Source organism: Coenobita brevimanus, chromosome 68, assembly GCF_032717465.1.
Source record: "Coenobita brevimanus isolate Jiangsu-jjx chromosome 68, ASM3271746v2, whole genome shotgun sequence".
NCBI lineage: Eukaryota > Metazoa > Arthropoda > Malacostraca > Decapoda > Coenobitidae > Coenobita > Coenobita brevimanus.
Window position 1 is genome coordinate 18,992,261 of NC_137021.1, and position 25,400 is coordinate 19,017,660.

Below are 25,400 nucleotides of genomic sequence, written 5' to 3' on the forward strand. Positions count from 1 at the left end.
GCCTGTGATGGCAGAAAAGACATTAGCTGAAGAAATTTTAATGTCAGCCATGAGGAAGTCAGAGGGGGGAAGTGATGGAGGAACAGCACCGGAATCATCTAAGGTGGAATTGGAGGAGAAAGTCTGAGCGAAGAGATCTGCTTTATCAGTAGAAGGAATAGCTACAGAACCATCAGAGTAGAAAAAAGGAGGGAAGGATGATGAGGTTAAGTTGTTAGAAAGGTTTTTGGCAAGGTGCAAGAAGGATCGGGCAGAATTCGAGTTGGAGAGTTGAGAGCATTTAGTACAGATGAAATTATTTTAGCAGAGCGAAGAACAGACTTAGCACGATTCAGGGCAGAAACGTATAAAAGATGTGATTCAGGGGTGGGTGGCTGTGGTACCTTTTATAGACCCTCGTCTTGTTGCGGACAGTATTAGAACAAGCATGATTGAACAAATGCTTTCTTGCATTAGTCAGAGGATATGATAAAAGAATGCATGCTTCCATGCCCGAGAGAATAACCTCTGTAATGCGCAAGGCACATCCAGATGACTCCCGGCCATGGAAGCAATAATCATTCCAGTGATAATCAAAGAAGTACTGCCTAAGGCCTCCCGATCCGCAGCTCAAAAGTGCCACAGATGACGTTTCTTTGGAGGGTCCACAAGCCGTACCTGGGCGATAGGACAGGTTAATGTGATAAGGTTGTGATCAGAGGAGCCTAACGGAGAGAAGAGATTAACAGTGCAGGCAGAAGGCTTAGATGTAAGGAAAAGGTCAAGTATGTTGGAGCTCTTTCCAAGGTGGTCAGGCATACAGGTAGGGTGCTGTTCAAGCTGCTCTAGGTCATTAAGGATAGAAAAGGTGTAGGCTTGTTCATCAGGTGGATCAGTGATAGGAGAGCCAGAGATGGTGGTGAACATTGAAATCTCGTAGAATGGAGATTTCAGAGAAAGGAGAAATGGATAGAATGTGTTCCATCGTAGAAGTAGGATCGTCACAGAATTTTTGATAGTCTGTAAAATTAGGAGATAAGTAAACAGCGCAGATATATTTAGTCAGACAATGACAGGAAATCCGAAGCCAGAGTGTAGAGAATTCAGAAGAATCGAGTTCAGGAACACGAGATCAAGATAAGTCATTGCGTATATATACACAACAGCCACCTTTGGCTTTGAAATGAGTATAGAGAAAGTTGGAGGGTACAGAAAAGGATTTGCTGTCAGTTGCCTCAGACAGCTGAGTCTCAGTTAGAAAAGGAAGGTGAGATTTAGAGAAGGAGAGGTGGTGCTCAACAGAGCAAAAGTTAGAGGGAAAGCCGTGAATGTTGCAGAAATGAAGAAGAAGAGAGTCAGACAGTGGTTCCAGGCAGCTCGGGTGGACACCCGGAGAGGGGTGGAAGGTGGGGGCATTTATGGTCCCTCCCCCCTGGAGATTCCGAGGGACGTGTTTTCCTGCCATAATTTTTTTTAATTTTGGAAAAGGAAGTGTGCTGCGTATTGTGCATGTAGTCTGGTGTTGATAGAGAAACTGGTACTGGAGAGCATGCTGGCCTACTCTCTGTGTTACTGAGACACTGAAAAAGTTCAGCAAAGGGGGATGGTCGGGACCTAGTCCCTAGGGCTGATGAAACTGGACCTCCAGCTCTCCCTGTCACCAGCTTTCCATCTATCTATCTATCTATCTATATAATCTGGAGACATTCCACTGCTACGTGGCGTGTCCCCGGGTGATGGAGAGGCAAAAGCCTTGTAGATAAATATAAGAGGTACCGTCTTAGCGCAGACCATGGGAACCCCTGCAGATATATAGGGCTCCATCGAATATACTGAATAAGGTGGCATAAAACTTACAGTATATCTCACCAGAAACTATGTAGCAGGGAGGTGAGATTATTTGCCACAGTCCTCCCAGCTAAACATGAATTCTGTTTCACATTATCTGATAGGCATTCCTGTTGGATCATCGTCTACTAAAGGTCCAACCGCACTGCCTCATATGCTTGTGGACAGTGTGCCACGGAAAGTGAGTAGGCACTGTCATGGCAAATTAGAGACACGGATATTAAACAAGCTGAAATCCATGAAGATATATACGTACAATGTAAGGAGCCTCGCAGAATAACACAAACTTGATAACTTTCTGACTGAATTAGAAAAACATTAGTTGGGATATTGTAGGTCTGAGTGAGGTCTGCAGAAAAGAGGAATAAGTAGTTCAGCTCCAAGACAGCAACCACCTATTTTACTACAGAGGAAGGCAGAATGAAAGAGTCAGATGTGTAGGATTTCTAATTAGCAAAAATCCTACAGACAACATTGTTAAATGCAATAGTATGTCTGACAGAGTAGCATGCATATTAATTAGACTAAGAAAAAAATAAACTCTGAAAGTAATACAAGTATATGCACCGACTTCTCAAAACTCAGATCAAGACATAGAAACATTCTATGACGACATCTCGCAGATTATGGAAGAAGAAAATGCCATATAATCTATACTCATGGGAGACTTCAATGCAAAGGTTGGTGAATTAAAAAATGGAGAAGCATGTATCAGAAAATTTGGAGTGGGAGAACGGAACGACAGAGGTGAAATGGTGGCAAATTTTGCTGAAATCTATAACATGAAAATAATGTACACAATCTTGTTATGGTTATCAACAAAGTAAATATAGGAAGTGACCATAAAATGGTGGGCTGCACAGCCAGATTCACTTTCCGAAGTGAAAGATAAAAGATGATTAAATGTAAAAAGATATGCCCAATGAAAAAAAGTGAAAACAAAGCAGCCCTTTAGTTAAAAATAACGAACTGATTTCAGGCCCTAAGTAATGCCTAGTGTGACACTGATGAGCTGAATAATGGACTAATAGAAGTGCTAAGAGAATCAGTAGAGGTAGTAGAGTAAGCCAAAACAACCAAAACCAACAAGTATTGCGAAAAGGCACTCGAGCTCATGAAAAGAAGAAAGGAAATGGAAGTAAAAACAAAGAATGATGAAACTGAACGAGCAGAAATAAATAAGCGTATAGAGACAAGGAGGAGAAAAAAGTAAGAAAAACATGGACCAGATCAAAGAAACTATAAAAAAAGGACAAAAGGCTGAAACAGGTCCGACGTAAAATGGCACGAGGAAAGCAACAAATTATATCACTGAAAGACAAAAACGGTGAAGCCATTAAATGAAGAGAGTTGAAGAATTTTACGAAGAACTGTATGTATGAAAGACAATAGCACCAAAAGCTAAGTTCTCAGCTGGCACAAAAGAAATACCGGAGAGAAATCCAGACTATCTATTGCCAGACGCCTCAATCCCGTTCGGAGTGGCCACAAACAAATCGCCTCCACGTCGCCCTGTCCCCAGCCATTTCACTGCCCTGCTCCCAACTCACACCCCCCTCTCTCATATACCTCTCCACCCCATCCCTCCATCTCATCCTCGGCCTCCCCCTCCCTCTCCCCCCTTCAACCTCACTCACATACACTCTCTTCGTCAGTCTTTCACCCTCCATCCTCTCCACATGGCCAAACCACCTCACACCACAATGTTCCTTTATATCCTCATTTGTCAGCCTGTCTTTCCATGTGATTCCACAGGCTCCCCTTAAATAATTCATTTCCACTGCTCTCACTCTTGACTTGTGCCCTTCCAACAACGTCCAAGCTTCACTTCCATACGTTAGAGTTGGTATCACAATACTGTCATGTAGTAACTTTTTCACTTCCATGCTCACTTTCCTGTTTCTTATCAATGCTTTCAAGGAACCAGCAACCTTTCTTCCCTGCTGTACACTTTCAAGCACTTCACCCTCCAAACCTCCATCCTTACTCATCACACTACTCAAGTACTTAAACGTACTCACATTTTCCAATTCCTCACCATCCAACCTCGCTGTACATTCACTGACTTCACCTCTCTCAAAGACCATCACTTTACTCTTCCCTACATTCACCTTTAGATTCCGTTTCTTACACACTCTCCCAAACTCATCCACCAAGCCTTGCAGCTCCCCTTCGTCTTCACTCAACAACACAGTATCATCTGCAAACACCAGTACAGGGAGTTTCCAAACACCACCCTCTCTCACCAGGGCCACTCCAGCATCCACTACCCTACCTTGTACCTCTTTTATTACTCCACCCATGTACAGATTGAACAACCATGGAGACATGACACATCCCCGTTTCAACCCAACCTTCAATGAGAAAAATTCACTCAGTTCACCATCCACAAACACTGCAGCCTTAGCACTATCATACATACTCTTCACAGCATTCAACTCCATATATTCTTAATACTTTCCACAATCCTTGTCTATCCACCCTGTCATATGCTTTCTCCAAATCCATGAAAGCTGCATACAACTTCTTTCCCTTCTCTAGAAACTTTTCCACTAAAGATCTAAGAATGATTATCTGATCTACACAACCTCTTCCCTTCCTCAAGCCTCCCTGTTCTTCTCCAACTAATTCCTCTGTTATTTCCCTAACTCTGTCAATAAGTATCCTACCATACACTTTTCCTATTATACTAAGAAGACAATTGCCCGTATGATTACCACACACTTCTTTTTCCCCTTTTCCTTTGTACAAAGGAATAATTATACCTGACTTCCAATCCTCCGGAACTCTACCTTCCTCCCAGGCCAATCTGCACATCTTGCACATGCATTCTACTACTATCTCTTCCCCAAGCTTCAACATTTCACCACACACTCCATCAATTCCTGGGGTATTCCCCAATTTATCTTTCTTCATTGCTTCCACAACATCTGTCCTACTGATTTCTTCCTGTCTTCTCACCTCCCTCCTTCTTCCAGCCATTCCCCAGCCACATATACTCGCATCACTTCCATCCTCTACGTTCAACAATTCCTTAAAATGTTCTTGCCATCTCCTCAATTTTTCTCCCTTCTCCACTAGAAATCTACCATTTTTATCTTTCACTCCCCTGCTAACTTCATTTCCACCCTGTCTTACTCTCTTCAACTCTTTCCAGAACATTTTCTTACATTCCCTCCACTTTACACTCAAATTCCTTCCTAATTCCTCATCCACTCTCTTCTTACTCTCTCTTACTAATCGTTTTACCTCTCTCTTTCTTTCTATATATATCTCTCTCTTCCGCCTCTCAACTTCTTCCACTCCCCTGTTTCTCATCCATTCATTGTATGCTTTCTTCTTTTGTGCCACAGCCTGTCTCACCTCTTCATTCCACCACGCTGTTCCTTGCACCCCCCTCCGTCTTCTCTTCATCCCACACACTACATCACATGCTGCACATATTGCTTCTGTGAATATCCTGCACACACCTTCCACGTCCCCCATCTGCTCCAATTCATATTTGCCCAATCGTTCCTCCACTTCTCTCTTATATTCTGCCTTTTTCTCATCCTCTTGTAACCTTTCCACTCTCCTTGCAAATACTCCTTCTTCCCGTCCTTCCCTTCTTCTATTACTCCATTTTATTTGGATCTTGATTCCGGCCACGACCAAGTAGTGGTCAGAAGGTCCACTCCCCCAACGTCTCTAAGCTCTTGCATCCATTACATATCGTCGCATCCTTTCATCCACACACACATAATCAATCATTGCCTTCCTTTCATTCAGTTCACCACCCACCCTTCTCATCACTCGCCATGTATACCTGTGGATCATTTTATGCCTGAAGAGGGTATTGGCTATCACCAACCACCTCCCAGCACGAATGTCCACTAACGCACTGCCAGACGAAGTAAACATTTCTCTTAAAAATATGAAGAGAAGGAAGGTCCATGGAGAAGATGAAACAGTAGCAGATATACTGTTGGATACAGGAGTAGAAGTACAAAACAGGCTAGCCCACTTATTTACTCAGTGCATAAAAAAGATAAATCCCAAAACACGTTGTAATGGAATAGTTTTTTTTTTTTTTTTATAAAAAAGGTGACTCAAAAGATCTTGGTAACTATCGACCCATTTTATATATATATATATATATATATATATATATATATATAATCTATCTATCTATCTGTACAGTATATAATCTATCTATCTATCTATCTATCTATCTATATATATATATATATATATATTATCTCTCTCTCTCTCTCTCTCTCTCTCTCTCTCTCTCTCTGTATCTGTATATCTTTTTTTTTTTTTAATAACAGAACAGAGGAAGTAAAAACAAATGAATAAAAAAAAAATAATCCATACACCAGATTACTGGTGTCCTCTGTTCATAAAATATCTGTAACAGTTAGACTTGAACGGCTGTGGGTTGAGGTTTGAAGGGAAACAACTCAGGGGAAGCGAGTTCCAAAGAGACGCAGTACGGGGAATGAAAGAATTCTGATAGAAGTTCTACTATATGGCTGAGTGACATTCCAGTCACGAGCGCTACCAGATGCCCGTGTAGCACAAGTGAGGGCATGGAGAGGTGGCACCATGGACGCAACTTCGTCTGAGCATTTGCCATAAAAATATCTGTAAAATAATGCAAGGGAGGCAACATTCCTTCTTACTTGTAGGGAAGGTAGTTTATTTGTAATGGCAGGGTTGTTAATAATTCAAATAGCCTTGTCCTGAATTTTGTCTAGTTGTTTTAATGAAACCTCTCCACATCCATTCCACAAGGGTGAACAATATTCAAGCTGAGAGCGCACAGGACTCTTATAAATTACAGCTAACTGCTTGTCAGTGAAGATGTTACAGACTCTGTACAATAATCCAAGATTCTTTGAGGCGGTTTTAGCAGGTGATCTAACATGAGAGGTCCAGCTGAGGTCATTGTTAAGTGAGACGCCGAGAATTTCAATACTTTTGAAGATGGGAATATTAGTAGTACTGAAGGTAATATACGAATCTGGCAATATCTGTCTATTAGTAAATTGTATATATTTAGTTTTACTAGCATTAAATGAGACAAGGTTATTTTGTCCCCATTCACTGATCGTAGATAGGTCTTGATTTATGGAGATGGCTGTACTGAGTTGAGAGGTAGAGATATTAGATACTGTATATGGGTATCTGAGTGTGAATGAACTATGTATGTTGAGTCATCTGCATTTGAGTGGATGGTATTGTGGGTGACAGATAAGAGATCATTAATATGAACCAGGAACAGGGTTGAGACCAGAACTGATCCCTGTGGCACGCCAGCGTTAATTGAGTGCAAATTTTAATATACATTATCTACTTTTACTCTTATTTTCCTGTCACTGAGATATGAGGAAATGAAAGGACTAAAAGACGTTAGTCCATAGTAAAGGAGTTTGGACAGCAGGGAACGGTGCCATACTCTATCGAAAGCTTTAGAAGTATCAAGGGCAACTGCATGAGTTTCTCTATGTAGGTCAATTGATTGATGAATTGTATGAGTTAGGAGATTGAGTATGTCAATGGTGGATCTTTCGTGGCGAATACCATATTGTTTATCATTGATTAAGTTGATGGATTCAAGATGTTTAACAATGTGCTTATTAATTAAAGTTTCAAATACCTTACCAAGAGACGATGTGACTGCTATTGGTCTGTAATCAGAGGGGTCAGAGGAACTTCCTTTCTTCGGAATTGGGTGGATATTGGTTTCTTTCCATGAATTTGGGAATGAAGAAGTACGTATGCATAGTCTGAATAATTTAGCTAGAACAGAGGCAAGTTCAGGGGAACACTTTTTCAAAACAACTGGCGGAATTCCATCTGGGCCTGGAGCGTTGTTGGTGGGTAAAGTGTCTAGGATGGATTTTACGTATCCTGTCTGTATTTTTAAGTGGAACAATTTCGGGAGAGTCAAGTTCTAGTACTGGGACGTTCTGGCTGGCATCGTCTATGATAGATATTCTGGCAAATGTACTGGCAAAAATATCTGCTTTCGCACTTGGGTCATTTGTAATGTTGCCATCTGAAGATTTTAGTGGGGGAATGGATGATGACTTGTTAAAGTTATTATTGAAAGAATTAAGAGTTGACCAGAATATTCTATTGTCATTAGGGTTTATATATATTATCTATCTATCTGTCTGTCTGTCTGTCTCTACAGAAATTGTTTGTGTATCTGTCCTTCATGCAAATCGAGGGTCAGTCTATGTATCTGTCCTTCATGGAAATCTAACAGGTGTAAATTTTTATAACGAATTTAAATGTGTGCATTATATTTGCTAAAGTGGCGTCCTTGATGGTCACGATTAAAACTATTTAGAAGTAATATGTTGAGTATGGTGGAAAGAAGTAAGCCGATTACCATAGTGTTTTTATTTCTACAACCATATTAAAGGTAGGGTGGGCAGGAAGGGAGTGTTGGGTGAGTGTATGGGTAGTGGGAAAATAGATCCATGAAGTGAATAAAGTATAGGGAATATATTCCAGGGGCAATGGGCCGAAGGAGGAACATAGGTTAAGTGGATAAAATGGTGTCTTCTTCTACAGGGTGATCGCCCATCCACGGTTCCAGGGAATGCCATTACCCACGATCATATAGCACCCGGGCAATACTAGGTGTTCCTGCTGATACTTATAAATCATAAGAGACCATGTACCATCCATGTACTTCATCCTTTATCATGACTCACCCAAAAAGATGAAAACTGAATATTCCCATCCGCTGGGTCTGTCGCTGGTTATGTGGAGGGCGAGACAAACTCCTGAGCGGCCGTAGAAGTGACTGAAGTAGTCTATGTGAAGTAGGGGCAGGGTGGCCAGAATCAGCACCACCACCCACACCCCCACCATCACAAGTTGAGTGCTGTTACCTTCATCCTTCCCTCGCACACCGAAAGGGAACTTGATGGCGTTCAGTCGGTCTACTGTGATTACTGTGGGTATAACTTGTTACTGACACTGATTATATATATATATATATATATATATATATATATATATATATATATATATATATATATATATATATATATATATATATATACTGTATAGTTAGATAGATAGATAGATAGATAGACATAGACAGATATAGATAGATAGATACATAGATAGATAGATGGACAGACAGACTGAGAGACATAAAGGATGTCGTGGCACAAGACGCACTAAAATTAGGTGGTTCTAAAGTTGAATTTGAGTATATAATACCTGTACTATATCATCGAAGCACCGGTTCTCAGGCATATGGAACAACAATTACTGGTGATCTTGTGGGTTCATTCTGAGGTAGCCCTTTATCGTCTAGAAGGTAATCAGTAACTGTAACTCTGTAACGGTTGAGAATTGAACTCACGTTGTTACAGCTTTTAAAAAAATCTAAAATAAAATCTTAGAATTACGTGAACTTAATGCAGCAAGTCTTGGGACACCCCATACGCAATGTAACGGTATACATACTTACATATATATCCCTCCATACATCATCCAATCCTACATTGCCCAATGAAGAGCGTAGGAGCCCGACACTAGGCAGTTGGTCCCGACATTTAAGATGAGAGTGACCAGCCTCACTCATCCCTGAGTGGCATTACATGAGCAATCAACCCCAACCAACCCTTGGATATAAACCTTCACCGGCTCAATCCGATTGGAGGACAATAATTACCCACTAAACCACCAGGCGCCAAAAGTTTGTTATATGGTTACCACCCAGCGTAGTAAATGGTTTCCTGGTGCACAGGAAACCACTTGGCTTGTCACTCAGTGTAGAGTCACCCAGAGGCTGAAGAAAGTAGAAAAAATGAAGGAAAGAAAGACAGAAGAGGGAGTGTAAAGTCACCCGTAGGCAGAAGAACAAGGAAGAATGAAAGAAAGAAAGACAGAAGAGAACGGAAGGAACGAAGGATGGAGAGCAATAGGCAAACACCTGAGAGCAGCACTACATGGAGTGACTGGATGGTGAGCGCCCCCACCCATATATATATATAGGCTGCTTCCCCCAAGGAAAGGGAGGTAGCCGAGACAGGACGACACACTCCCCATTTACTCATCCATTCAAACACATTCATTCGCATCTTAGCCCCAAGGGGAGAACGGACAGATTCTCACCGCACAAGGGTCAACTGCGCAATGCAATCAGTGATATCCGCAGCAGGGCCTGACAGCAGAGCTGGTTTACCTCTGCCACATCATAACAGACCCATCCCCTTACCCTCACCTGACCTGACTAGCTGATCAGACCAAATGAGGGAGAATATCCCCTCAGGGCTGCATCATCATTTATTCATTCACAATTTCTCTCCATTCATTTCTGTCATGCACAGCCACTCTTTCTTGCTCAACAGACATCCCTCTCGTATCCAGCGCTCTCTTCACACTGTCCATCCATCCTATTCGTGGTCTCCCTCGCAGCCTTACACCTCTCACATCAGATCTAGTTACCTTTTTCACCAATCGCTCATTATCCATTCTCTCCATATCCCCAATTCATCGCAACACCCTCTGCTCAGCTCTACCAGCCATCTCCCAGACAACTCCAGTTCTCCTTCTCATTTCATCATTTCGCACTCGATCCATATGCGTCACTCCACACATACTCCTCAGACACCTCATCTCCATTACATTCAAACTTTTCCTCTCTGCTACACTCGAATTTCATGTTTCAGCCCCATATAACGCAGTTGGTACCACAGCACCCTCATACAGCCTTCTCTTTACATCTATTCTAAATGAACGACATCTAAACACTTTTTCATTCCTCCCAGCACCTTACCTACTTCATTCATTCTAAACTTCTCTTCTGCATCTATTCTTCCATCCACAGCAACATGTGACCTTAAATATTTAAAACACTCTACCTCCTCAAGCAACTCACCATTCAAAACTATATTCATTCCCCTACCATCTACCATCCTCGTACGCTTCATCACTTTACTCTTATTCTCATTTACTTTCAATTTCCTCCTTTCACACACCCTTCCAAACTCCTCTACCAACTGTCTCAATCTCTCCTCTGAATCAGCCACCAGTGCAGTATCATTTGCAAACAGCAGCTGCTTCAGATTCCAATCTCCACCATCAACATTCACCAGACTCAGACCTCCACCTAAAACTCTGGCATTTACCTCCCTTACAACACCATCCACATAAATATTAAACAACCAAGGCGACATCACACATCCCTGTCGCAGCCCCACTCTCAAGGAAAACCAATCACTCACAGCATTTCCCACTCTTACACACGCTTTACTATTTACATAAAAACTTTTCACCCCTTTTAGTAACCTGCCATCAAGTCCATACAATCATAAAACAGTCCACAAAGCCTCCCTATCAATTCTATCGTATACTTTCTCTAAATCCATGAATGCCCAAAACACATCCTTGCCTTTCGCTAAATACTTTTCACACACTTGTCTCACACCGAACACCTGATCCATGCATCCCCTCCCTCTCCTAAAGCCACACTGCTCATCACCAATCACTCCCTCTGTACCCTGTCTAACTCTCATAATTAACATTCTACCATACACCTTACCTACAACACTCAACAGACTTATACCCCTAAAGCTAGTACATTCATACTTATCACCTTTGCCTTTATACAACGGGACCACACAAGCACTTGCCCAGTCAATTGGCACCATACCTTCCACAAAGCATACATTCAACAATCTTACTAACCAGTCAACAATAGTCACTCCACCACCCTACAGGCATTCCACAGCACACCCATCCATACCTGCAGCTTTCCCTGTTTTCATCTCCTTTAATGCCTTCTCCACTTCCTCCTTCGTGATCAAAGAATCATTCAACTCTCCCAACACATTTATTCCTTGCACCCTTCCATCCGCCACAATCTCAGCCACCCTTTCCTCCTCTACATTTAACAATCTTTCAAAATATTCTGCCCATCTCTTCCTTACTGCATCCATCTCGGTTAACATCCTTCCATCCTATGCTTTTTCTCGCTCTTCCTTCCCAGACTCTCCCTTTCGCACCCTTTTCACCTCCTTCCAGAACATTTTCTTATTCTGTTAATAATTCTCAGTCAGTCGCACACCCTAATATATATATATATATATATATATATATATATATATATATATATATATATATATATATATATATATGTATATATAGATATATCTATCTATCTATCTATCTCTATATATATATATATATATATATTAGGGTGTTCAGAAAAATCGAACCTTCAAGAACTTGAAGGGCAAAGTGCTTATTCAGTTCCATTACTGGTGGGAACTACACCATACTTTGCAATTTTTCTTTGGCCTTCTCAATCCCATGCATCATTTCAACGTGAGTTGCAATGCAAGTGGTAACTCCTGCCTTGATCGCAGAGGGCTTGACGTGGGGGAACTCACGTTGTCAGTCGGATCTCTCAACTCTGTTAGGAAGGAATCAAGGACTGAGATTGCTGAAAAGATCAAAAAAGATTTCCAGCCCAAACACCCTTGATTCTCCATTTTGATGGAAAGCTCTTGCCCAACATCGATGGCAGCGGCCGCAGTGATCGCCTGGCGACTATTGTCACAGGGATCGGTACGGAGGAGATCATGGTGATCCCTAAGATCCCTGCTGGAACGGGTGAAGCAGTGGAAACGGCAGAGCTAAGGACTGTTGATGAATGGCCGGAAGTGAAGCCCTGGATTGTAGGGCTTTGTTTATACTACAGCGTCTAACACCGGGGTTCACAGCAGAGCTTGCTTTGTCATTGAAAGAGGTCTCCAAGTCCCACTGTTGTTCTTGGCATGCAGGCACTACATGTGTGACCTCATAATGGCAGGGGTCTTTGACCTCTTTTTCTCTTCTTTTGGTCCTGAAATTCCTCTATTCGGTCGATTCATAGAGATCTGGAACAAAATTGACACAGATTCCTTCAATCCCTACGATGATGACCTAGATGAAAAATCTCAGTCGTGGATTGCCAACAGAGCCGAGGACGTTGAACACTTCATACTCAGCTACATGGATCGTGCACAACCCCGTGATAACTACCTTGAACTCCTCCAGCTGACTTTGACTTTCCTCAGCAAGCAGCCAGCATGGATGACCTTTCATCGTCCAGGTGCCTATCACAGAGCACGTTGGATGGCCAGAGGCCTTTACTGCATCAGGATCTTCCTTTTCAGAAATCAACTGAAGGATGCAGCCTCCTTCCCCTTCACATGGCATCAAAAGGATGCCATCAAACGCATCTGTGTCTTCCTCGTTACCAACTTTGTGATTCACTGGTTTGAAGCCCCAAATGCTGTCGACGCTCCAATCAGTGACTTCAATCTCCTGAAGAAAGTTGAAGAATTCGAAGAGGTGGATCCCGTTGTAGCAAAGAAGGCACTGGACAAAATCAAAAGCCACATTTTTTTTTTTTTTATGTGGGGAAGAAGGAACCAAAGGCAATGAGCCTGCAACTGTTCCTTCCAAGAGAAAAACAAAATACAAGAGAGAGCCAAATTCAAGATCCATTCATTTCGAGATGCCTTGACACACTGCATTTGAAAGACTGGAGATCATAGGAAGCAGGAAATACAGACAGAAGGAGACAGTTCCAGAGTTGACCTGTTGCATAAATGAAGGACTGGGAGTAACGGTTAACTCTTGCATTAGAGAGTTGGACAGAAAAAGGGTGAGAGCTTGCTGCTAGACGGGTGCTACGCGCCCTTCATAGAAGTGGAGGAATGCATGGAGACAGTTCAGAGGAACAGTGACCATTGAAGTAGCGATAGAAAAGAGATAAAGATGCAACAGTGCGGCGAAGAGACAGAGGTTGAAGGGAGTCAGTAAGAGGAGGAGAGTTAATGAGACGAAAAGCTTTTGACTCCACCCTATTGAGAAGAGCTGTATGTGGGGAGCCTCCCCACACATGAGAGTTGTACTCCACACAGGAGCGGATAAAACCCATGTATAGAGTCAACAATTGTGCAGGGGCAAAGAAGGAACGGAGTCGGCTTAGCACACCCAATCGCTTGGAAGCAGATTTTACAAGAGATGTAATATGATCTTTCCAAGACAAATCCCGAGCAAATGAAACCCCAAGCATGTTCAACGATGATGCAGGATTAAGTTGAGTATTATTAAACATAAGTGGGTATACGTGTGGAAGATTTTGTCAGGTTGATAGGTGCAAAAACTGAGTCTTTGATGCATTAAAAACAACGAGATTATTTTTACCCCAGTCAGAGATACGAACCAAGTCAGACATTAAGTGTGCCATAGCCTCATCCCTTGCCTGTTGAAGTAACTGCTGAGATGGACGTTGTGGGTATCGAATGGAAAGGTGAAGGGTGGAGTCATCAGCGTATGAGGGGATAGGGTTAGATGTACAGCTTAGAAGGTCATTGATGAATAAAAGGAAGAGAGTTGGTGATAGGACAGAGCCCTGAGGAACACCACTGTTAATAGATCTAGGAGAAGAACGATAGCCGTCTACAATAGCTGCTATAGAACGACCAGAAAGGAAGCTGGAGATGAAGGCACAGATAGAAGGATAGAAACCGTAAGAGAGCAGTTTGGAAATTAAAGATTTATGCCAGGCTCGATCGAAAGCCTTTGAGATGTCAAGTGCAATGGCAAAGCTTTCGCCAAAGTCCCGAAAGGAGGATGACCAGGAGTCTGAAAGGTAGGTGAGAAGATCGCCTGTGGAACGTCCCTGACGGAACCCATACTGACGATCAGAAAGAAGGTTGTGATAGGAAAGATGCTTTAAAATTTTCCTATTAAGAATAAACTCAAAAACTTTTGAGATACAGGATGTTAAAGCAATTGGACGATAGTTGGAGGGTTGGGAATGGTCACCCTTCTTTGGGACCGGCTGAATGAGAGCAAACTTCCAGCAAGAAGGAAAGGTACAAGTTGACAGACAAAGGCGAAAGAGTTTGCCTAGGCAGGGTGTAAGCACAGAAGCACAGTTCTTGAGAACAACAGGAGGTACTCCATCAGGCCCATATGCCTTATTAGTACTGAGGCCAGCAATGGCAGAAAATACATCAGCTGAAGAAATTTTAATGTTAGCCAAGAGGAAGTCAGAGGAGGGAAGTGATGGAGGAACAGCACCGGAATCGTCTAAGGTGGAATTGGAGGAGAAAGTCTGAGGGAAGAGATCAACTTTATCAGAAGAAGAAATAGCTACAGAGCCAACAGCGTATAAAGGAGGAGGGAAGGTCCTCATTGAGGACCTGGCTCCACTAGCCATGAATTCTGACCAAGTCTCTGCTGAGGAAAAGCAGGAAATGCTGAAAAATATGACTGCAGCACTGCCGAGGAAGAATGGTCTGCGCCGTCTGAACATGAAGACGAATGACAAGGCATCAGATCTGAGAATCTCTAAGTTTGTCACCCAGAAGTCGAAAAACCTCTTCCAGTGTTTGACGCTGGATACTCCGACAAGCATCAATGACCTCTGCCCCATTCCTGATGTCTTGGCCCACCCCAAAGTGGTCAGTGACCCTCCTGAGCTGGCAATCAAACTGGCAATGGACTACAGCAGTGGTCTACGAAGAATGAAGAAGAAAGTCAGCTGATCATCCATGTCGTGTAGCACAACAGAGCCCTCTATGACTCGACCAATAAATCCCACATGTAATAAACTTATTATGCCTGTAGTATAGTTCAAAAATATTGTTTCTTTTTATATCACATTGTTTATTTTTACCTTTCTTCACCATACCCTTCACATACTCAGATCAGTTAGATTTACAGAATGCAGGGGTAGTGAGGCACGACATTGATTTTATTAAAAAAAAAAAAAAAAAAAAAAATTGCTTGAATGCTTTGTTAGTGAAGTTGAATCGATTGCATACTTTGCCCACCTAAATATCCAAAATATTTTTTCTCCCCTATAAGAGCTGAACACCCTAATATATATATATATATATATATATATATATATATATATATATATATATATATATATATATATATATATATATATATATTCGGATGGAGGGATTTTGCTCAAACTGAAATAGTTCATTCATAGGTGACGAACAATGAAAGCTAGTTCTATGCCTCGTTAAATTCTTTAACGGAAGCATTTTCGAGATATTAAGCATTTTTTTGCTCTTCAGAAGGGGGTTCCATTAGATCTGCGACCTTACCGAATATTAACTGTTAACTGATACTGTTCAATTCATTTAAATGCAACACTGTACTGTACTATCACCAACAACAGTTCGTTCCCCCAACTAGCCACTGCGTGAATCCAAAACATCTGAGAATCGAAAAACAAAAGCATCTGAAAGAATTACCATTTTCACTCAACAGATGGTACACAGTATCGTTTATGCGGGGTGGGGAGGGGGCAAGGAGGTGGTGAGAGGGAGGTGCGACGAAAAGAAGTTTGTATCTGGGTGCAGGTTACGTAGCTTAATCAATAGATGATGATATGGTTACGATTGTGATACATGGATTTCAGTAAGAACGATAAATAATGTTCGGTAACAATATTTGAATGCGTTGTGGATGTTGTACCAGCAACAGTGGTCGAGTTAGTATCATGATTACTAGGAATATACTAAAATCACACGTTTTAAGTGTTGAAGCAGGGGCATATGATACTTATTATTGATATACAGTATTTGTGATATTATTTTCATTGTCTATAAACGGCCAGCATTCAGACAACCTGTTATTCCAAACATTATTTTATTTTGTCTGCTATAAAATATTAGATAATATTCTACACATTACCAGCACAGTGAATATCTCGCAGATAAGGAAATACATCGCACACTATTATGTGTATATCGTCAACAATTGTTGTCTCCCCCACCATGTACTAAGTGTATTGCAGGAATTTAATGATTAAAATACACCTACAGTTACACCTGGCAGGTTTCCCTCAACCTCGGGTCAACATAAAAGTGGTGTTCATTTTTCTTTGTTTTCCACTTTACCTCACTGACGGGCTACTCCATCCATCCATCCATCATCTAGTCCTATGCCGCCCCATTAGAAGCGTAGGAGCCCGGGGCGAGGCAAGTTGGTCCTGACATTTAAGACGAGAGTGACCAGCCTCACTCATCCCAGAGTGGCATTACGTGAGCAATAAACCCCAACCACTCCTTGGATATAAACCGGCACCGGCTCAATCCGATTGGAGCGCCTTAATTACCCACTAAACCACCAGGCGCCATAATTTGGCTATATGGTTACCACCCGGCATAGTAAATGGTTTCCTGGTGTACAGGAAACCATTCGGCTTGTCACTCAGTGTAGAATCACCCACAGGCAGAATGAAGAGGAAAGAATGAAGGAAAGAAAAACAGAAGATGCAGGAGGGACGATAGGAAAGGGCAGACACCCAAAGCAGCACTACAGCGAGTAAGTGGATGGTGAGCGCCCCCACAATGAGCAAAAGCAGTACTGCATTTTTTTTCTCTCTTAGTAAACTAGCATCTTCGGCGAGGTAAATTGTAAAAAAAAAAAAAAAATGCATATTATGTACTGTAGACTTTAGTTATTGTTAACCTATACCTTAGTTGAGGCAAACCTGTCAGCTTAACCTTAGTCTCATCCTGACGCAACTGGTGGGGGTGGAATAGACAGTCCATGCATGGTGCAGACACTATCTGCTTCCTAGGCTTGTTACATAAGTCTAGTAATCATGCAGTTACATACGTTGTTCACTCCGTTATTATCAGTATGCCAAAATAAAAACGTGATGTCCACTACTTATAAAACAAATACCTTACTAGAAGTACATTGTGGGTCTTAAATTGCCTATAACACACGTAACAGGCTATTGGATGTCAGGACCACCATAAACAGGTGGGTAACTACCCAAGAGTGATGGACTTCACTTCTCTCATCACTCTCCTTTGTCTGTTTGTCTCTTGTAGAAATGTTTGCTTCTGTATTTGTGTATGATGGGTCGGGGAGGTTGGGAGAGGCCGATGCCACGATAGTAAGTTTAGGTGTATGTGACACATGTTATTAATATATTTGTGATATTCAAATCCTAACAATCGTCCATCCCTCTGACAACCTATTATACCGAACAATAATTTATTTGCTCTATTATAAATGTTTCGAATTCATCCCACACATTACAAACACAAGGTAAATTGGCCTATCTGTTATTACCCGTTCCCGCCCCAGAGGGGTTTGGGGACGGATATCGTCATCACTCGGTTTGGCTGTTTGTTTGTCTGTCTGTTAACAACTTTATTCGAAAACTGCTTACTGCGATTTTGACTAAAATTAAAGGGATGATGGCCTATGACCTTCTGATCACCTGATTAAATTTTGGACCAAACTGGGCCAAGGCCCAAGCTGCAGGACCAAAAAATGTATAAAATCGGGAAGGGGTAAAAATCGTTTTTTCGCCATAACTCCTTTCAAATTCGTCATACCGTCATGAATGCAAAACCTAAAAGAGCATCTATCAAATCTGCACCCTAAAACATGCCGCATTACTTCAGGGGCGTCACCCCCCAATTAGCGGTAAGGGAGTCAACGTCAGGTTGGTCAGGCCTAAAATTTCAAATGAGCATAAAATCGTCAATTTTCACCCGATTTACTCTAAATTTGATATGTGACATCTTTAACTAGATATCATGTGTTTATCTGTCATCACTAGAATGACTATCGGGGACGGGTTTGCTGTGCCTCGGCACCACTTCTTGTAATGGGATTTCACACAAATGTAACCCACAGCCCACCCTCACCAGTAGTGAGTGTGTATTGCAGGAATGGTGCCCTAAGTAAAGATGTAGTCATACTAGCAGGTTTCCGTCAACCACGAGTCAGTATAAAAGTAACAAGTGGTATGCATTTCTTTTTTACCCCACTGACAGACTACTTGAATGTGGAAATAAACTATTGTTGTTATACTCCCTCAGTAAACTAGCACCTTCAGTGGAGTATATTGTAAAACAATGAGAATATGAATACCGACATTCTTGTCAGCCAGATCCTTGGTTGAGGGAAACCTGCCAACGTAAGTCCAGCTTTGGTGCGGGTTGGATAGCCAGCCCAGCATGAGGCAGTCTGATAATAATGCAGTTACAAAAGTTGCTCACTCTGTAATATTATTATGTAAAGCAAAATAAAAACATGATGTCCACAAATTATGTAATAACACAAAGAGCTTAGTCCAAGTCTATTATGGGTCTTAATCTGTTTATGACGCACGTCACTGGGTATCACGTGTCAGGACCACCCGTGTTTTAGACATACGCCAACATGTATAAAAACGTAAAGTGTCTGTTGCATTTCCTTTTTTTTTTTTTCTTTTTCTTTTTTTAATTATGTGAACGTGGTATTTCACCATCACTATGACAACCGTTTAGCTAGCTCAACATCTGATGATCAAGCTACATAATCTCCACCCTCATACAAACTTACAATCGTGGCATCGGCCTCTCCCAACGTCCCCGATCCCATCATACACAAATTCAGAAGCAAACATTTCTACAAGAGACAAACAGACAAAGGAGAGTGATGAGAGAAGTGAAGTCCATCACTCTTGGGTAGTTACCCACCTGTTTATGGTGGTCCTGACATCCAATAGCCTGTTGCGTGTGTTATAGGCAATTTAAGACCCACAATGTACTTCTAGTAAGGTATTTGTTTTATAAGTAGTGGACATCACGTTTTTATTTTGGCATACTGATAATAACGGAGTGAACAACGTATGTAACTGCATGATTACTAGACCTATTTAACGAGTCTAGGAAGCTGATAGTGTCTGCACCATGCATGGACTGTCTATTCCACCCCCACCAGTTGAGTCAGGATGAGGCTAAGGTTAAGCTGACAGGTTTGCCTCAACTAATGTATGGGTTAACAATAAGTATAGTCTACATAATGTCTTTTTTTACAATTTACCTCACTGAAGGTGCTAGTTTACTGAGAGAAAAATAATGCAGTGCTGTTTTTGCTCATTATGGGGGCGCTCACCATCCACTCATTCGCTGTAATGTTGCTTTGGGTGTCTGTCCTTCCCTCTCTAACTTCCATCTTCTTCTGTCTTTCCTTCATTCTTTCCTCCTCCTTCTGCCAATGAGTGACTTTACACTCCTTGTTCTTTCTTTCCTTCATTCTTTCCTCTTCCTTCTGGCTGTGGGTGTCTCTACACTGAGTGACAAGCCGAATGGTTTCTTGTACACCAGGAAACCATTTACTATGCCGGGTGGTAACCATATAACCAAATTATGGCTCCTTGTTGTTTAGTGGGTAATTAAGGCGCTCCAATCAGATTGAGCCGGTGCCGGTTTATATCCAAGGAGTGGTTGGGGTTTATTGCTCACGTAATGCCACTCTGGGATGAGTGAGGCTGGTCACTCTCGTCTTAAATGTCAGGACCAACTTGCCTCGCCCCGGGCTCCTACGCTTCTAATGGGGCGGCATAGGACTAGATGATGGATGGATGGATGGAGTAGCCCGTCAATGAGGTAAAGTGGAAAACAAAGAAAAATGAACACCACTTTTATGCTAACCCGAGGTTGAGGGAAACTTGCCAGGTGTAACTGTAGGTGTATTTTAATCATTAAATTCCTGCAATACACTTAGTACATGGTGGGGGAGACAACAATTGTTGACGATATACACATAATAGTGTGCGATGTATTTCCTTATCTGCGAGATATTTACTGTGCTGGTAATGTGTGGAATATTATCTAATATTTGATAACAGACAAAATATTCTATGGAATAACAGGTTGTTTGAATGCTGGCCGTTTATCGACAATGAAAATAATATCACAATTACTGTATATTAATAACAAGTATCATATGCCCCTGTTTCAACACTTGAAACGTGTGATTTTAGTATATTGCTAGTATTCATGATGTTAACTCGACCACTGTTGCTGGTACAACATCTACCACGCATACACATATTGTTACCGAACATTTTTAATCGTTCATATTGTAATCCATCTCTATCACAAACGAAACCATATCAACATTTGGTGATTAAGCTACATAATCTGCACCCAGATACAAACTTCCTCTCGTCGCACCTCCCTTTCCAAACCTCCTTGTCCCCTCCCCACCCCGCATAAACGACACTGTATGCTATCTGCTGGGTGAAAATGGCAATTCTTTCAGATGCTTTGTTTTTCGATCCTCAGGTGTTTCGGATTCACACAGTGGCTGGTTGGGGGAACGAACTTTTGTTCGTGATAGCACATAACAGTGTTGACAGGAGCCTTCTTAATTATGCGCTTATAGAGTTAACTCCCTTGGATGTATTACTAACATAAGACTTGAGAGAAGATCCAGTTGACTGTGTCATCATTTTCATCATGCTGTACGCAAAGTGAAAGCTACAGGAACATGAAAGAAGTATGAGAGGAGTACCACACTAAACACTAAAATATGAGGTATTGGTAATTTAATATCGGCAGAAACACGAACAAGTTTCTTTGAAATTAGAACAAATGGATTTAAAATAGGTTGTACTTGGATAGGAATGTTGCAGTCATGAGTAGCAGTGCTAGGGTTACTTAAGAAACGAACAGAATGGTACCATGTGAAAGATGAAACAGCTATGGAAGAGAAAGGATATGTGAACAGAGATGAATGAAGAGATAACTTATAACGAAACGGACTGTTTTACAAATCATTATTGAGGAACAGGTAATTTAAAGTAGAGTAAAAACGACTGAAATCTTCTCTGAAAACAGGTAACTATTTTTTTTTTTTTTTAAAGAGGTGCGGGTGTGTGGAAATTCGTGTGATTATATCCGGGATGAAAACTGAAGGATATTCGACAAACGTATTATAATGGGTTGATGAAAGACTGTCTGGAAAATTTTATGAACAAGGATGAAGATTGCAGAACGATGGTGAACATGACCGGCTTTGGCGGTGCGTAAGAAAAAATTTGATGCCTGAGATAAGGTAAGTGTCTGGAGTTTAAAGAACTGGGGGCACAAGCCAGTGCAACTCAGTGCCGGTCCCAAGCCAGGATAAATGAGGAGGGTTGCGTCATGGAAGGGCATCCGGCGTAAAAACCCTAGTCAACTCAATATGCGGAGCACAAAAGGAAACTTCATACCGGATCGGTCGTGACCCGGGTCAACAACGACCGCCACTGGCTGTTGTCCAACAGGGGGCCAGTGGAAAGTATGTAACTGTTGGACAAAGGAAGGAGAAGAGAAGAAGAGAAGGAAGACAATTCCAGAGAAAGCGGGAGAGTAGAAGAGTGGAGACGAGAGTGCGATCTTTGAATGTGGGCACGATAACGGGTAAAGGGAGAGAGCTGGCCGATATGATGGAGAGGAGAAAGTTGAATATACTGTGTGTGCAGGAAACAAAATGGCAGGGAAGTAAAATGAGGATGATTGGAGGAGGGTTCAAGTTATTTTACCATGGCGTGGATGGGAGGAGAAATGGTGTAGGGGTGGTAGTGAGGGAAAAATATATAGATAGTGTATTGGAGGTGAAGAGAGTGTCGGATAGAGTAATGAGTTTGAGGATGGAAAATGATTAATATCATCAGTGCATACACCCCGGAAGTGGGGTGTGACTTGGAGGAAAGGGAAGAGTTTTGCACTGAAGTAAAGAAAGTGATTCAGAGCATTCCCAGGGAGGAAAGAGTGGTTATAGGAGCGGATTTGAATGGGCATGTTGGAGAAGGAAATAGTGGTGACGAGGAGGTGAGAGGCAGGTACGGTGTCGGGGAGAGGAACGCTGAGGGTCAGATGGTTGTTGATTTTTCAAAACGGATGGAGATGGCTGAAGTAAACATTTGTTTCAAGAAGAAGGAGGAGCACAGGATTACGTATAAGAGTGGGGGAAGGAGGACGCAGATAGATTATATACTATGTAGGAGATGCAATTTGAAATAATTCAGTGATTGTAAGGTAGTGTCAGGGGAGAGTGTAGTAAGACAGCATAGGGTGCTGGTTGGAAAGATGAGTTTGAAATGAAGACAAGGAGGAAAGTGAGAGCTGAACCAAGGATTAGGTGGTGGAAGCTGAAGGAGCAAGCTGATGACAGGGAGTGCTGGAGCTCCCGTTTCATCAGCCCTCAGGACTAGTTCCTGACCATCCCCCTTTGCTGAACTTTTTCAGTGTCTCAGTTACACAGAGAGTAGGCCAGCATGCTCTCCAGTACAAATTTCTCTAACTATCTACACCAAACTACATGCACAGTACACACTACACTTCCTATTCAAAATTAAATTAAATGGCGTCTCTTCATCAAGCCTCGGAGTCCCCAGGGGGGGGGGATCATAAATGCCCCCACCATCCGCCCCTCTCCCGGTGATGACTCGGGGTGCCTGGAACCACTGTCTGATTCTCTTCTTCTTCATTTCTGCAACATTCGTGGCCTTTCCTCTAACTTTCGCTCTGTTGAGCACCACCTCTCCTCCTCTAAACCTCACCTTCTTTTTGTAATGGAGACTCAGCTGTCAGAGGCAACTGACAGCAAACTCTTTTCTGTATCCTCCTACTTTCTCGATACTCATTTCAAAGCCAAAGGTGGCTGTTGTGTATATATACGCAACGATTTATCTTGCTCTCGTGTTCCTGAATTCGATTCTTCTGAATTCTCTACACTCTGGCTTCGGCTTTCCTGTCATTCTCTGACTAAATATATCTGTGCTGTTTACTTATCCCCTAATTCTACTGACTATCAAAAATTCTTCGACTATCTTACTTCTACGATGGAACACATTCTATCCATTTCTCCTTTCTCTGAAATCTCCATTCTAGGAGATTTCAATGTTCACCACCACATTTGGCTCTCCTCTCCTTTCACGGATCCACCTGGTGAACAAGCCTACATCTTTTCTATCCTTAATGACTTAGAGCAGCTTGTACAGCACCCTACCCATATCCCTGACCGCCTTGAAGAGAACTCCAACATACTTGACCTCTTCCTCACAACTAATCCTTCTGCTTACTCTGTTAATCTTTTCTCTCCGTTGGGCTCCTCCAATCACAACCTTTATACCTTAACCTGTCCTATCACTCCGGTACGGCCTGTGGACCCTCCAGGGAAACGTCGTCTGTGGCATTTTGGAGCCGCGGACTGGGAGGCCCTCAGGCAGTACTTCTTTGATTTTCCCTGGAATGATTATTGCTTCCATGGCCGGGAGCCATCTGAGTGTGCCTTGCGCATTATGGAGGCTATTCTCTTGGGCATGGAAGCATACATTCCTTTCTCATATTCTTTGACTAATGCAAGAAAGCCTTGGTTTAATCACGCTTGTTCTAATGCTGTCCGCAACAAGGAGAGGGCCTACAAAAGGTACCGGAGCCAACCCACCCCTGAATCACATCATCTTTACGTTTCTGCCTGGAATCGTGCTAAGTCTGTTCTTCGCTCTTCTAAAAATAATTTCATCCATACTAAATGCTCTCAACTCTCCAACTCAAATTCTTCCCGCTTCTTCTGGCACCTTGCCAAAAATCTTTCTAACAACTTTACCTCATCATCCTTCCCTCCTCTTTTCTACTCTGATGGTTCTGTAGCTATTTCTTCTACTGATAAAGCAGATCTCTTTGCACAGACTTTCTCCTCCAATTCCACCTTAGACGATTCCGGTGCTGTTCCTCCATCACTTCCCCCCTCTGACTTCCTCATGGCTGATATTAAAATTTCTTCAGTTGACGTATTTTCTGCCATCACTGGCCACAGTACTAACAAGGCATATGGGCCTGATGGGGTCCCTCCTGTTGTTCTCAAGAACTGTGCTTCTGTGCTTACACCCTGCCTAGGCAAACTCTTTCGCCTTTGTCTGTCAACTTGTACCTTTCCTTCTTGCTGGAAGTTTGCTCTCATTCAGCCAGTCCCAAAGAAGGGTGACCACTCCCAACCCTCCAACTATCGTCCAATTGCTTTAACGTCCTGTATTTCAAAAGTTTTCGAGTCAATTCTCAATAGAAAAATTTTAAGGCATCTTTCCTATCACAAACTTCTTTCCGATCGTCAGTACGGGTTCCGTCAGGGATGCTCCACTGGCGATCTTCTCACCTACCTTTCAGACTCCTGGTCATCCTCCTTTCGGGACTTTGGCGAAAGCTTTGCCACTGCACTTGACATCTCAAAGGCTTTCGATCGAGGCTGGCATAAATCTTTATTTTCCAAACTGCCCTCCTACGGTTTCTATCCTTCTATCTGTGACTTCATCGCTAGCTTCTTTTCTGGTCGTTCTATAGCCGCTGTTGTAGACGGCCATCGTTCTTCTCCTAGATCTATCAACAGTGGTGTTCCTCAGGACTCTGTCCTATCACCGACTCTCTTCCTTTTATTCATCAATGATCTTCTAAGCTGTACATCTAACCCTATCCACTCATACGCTGATGACTCCACCCTTCACCTTTCCATTCGGTTCCCGCAACGCCCATCTCAACAGTTACTTCAACAAACAAGGGATGAGGCTATGGCACACCTAATGTCTGACTTGGCTCGTATCTCTGACTGGGGTAATAATAATATGGTTGTTTTTAATGCATTTAAGACTCAGTTCTTACACCTATCAACCGACAAAATCTTCCACAGGTATACCCACTAATGTTTAATAATATTCAGCTTAATCCTGCATCATCCTTGAACGTGCTTGGGGTTTCATT

The 25,400-nt window shown here is 42.2% G+C and overlaps 1 protein-coding gene across 1 annotated transcript in view; it reads right to left on the reverse strand.

The window, feature by feature from the left end:
• Nucleotides 1-25,400, reverse strand: part of LOC145405852 (G-protein coupled receptor GRL101-like) — a 140,037-nt gene that overhangs the window by 49,929 nt on the left and 64,708 nt on the right. The window contains exon 6 of the mRNA XM_080277108.1: nt 8,538-8,780. Coding sequence (XP_080133234.1) covers nt 8,538-8,780 — 243 coding nt within the window. The remainder of the gene's footprint in view (nt 1-8,537; nt 8,781-25,400) is intronic.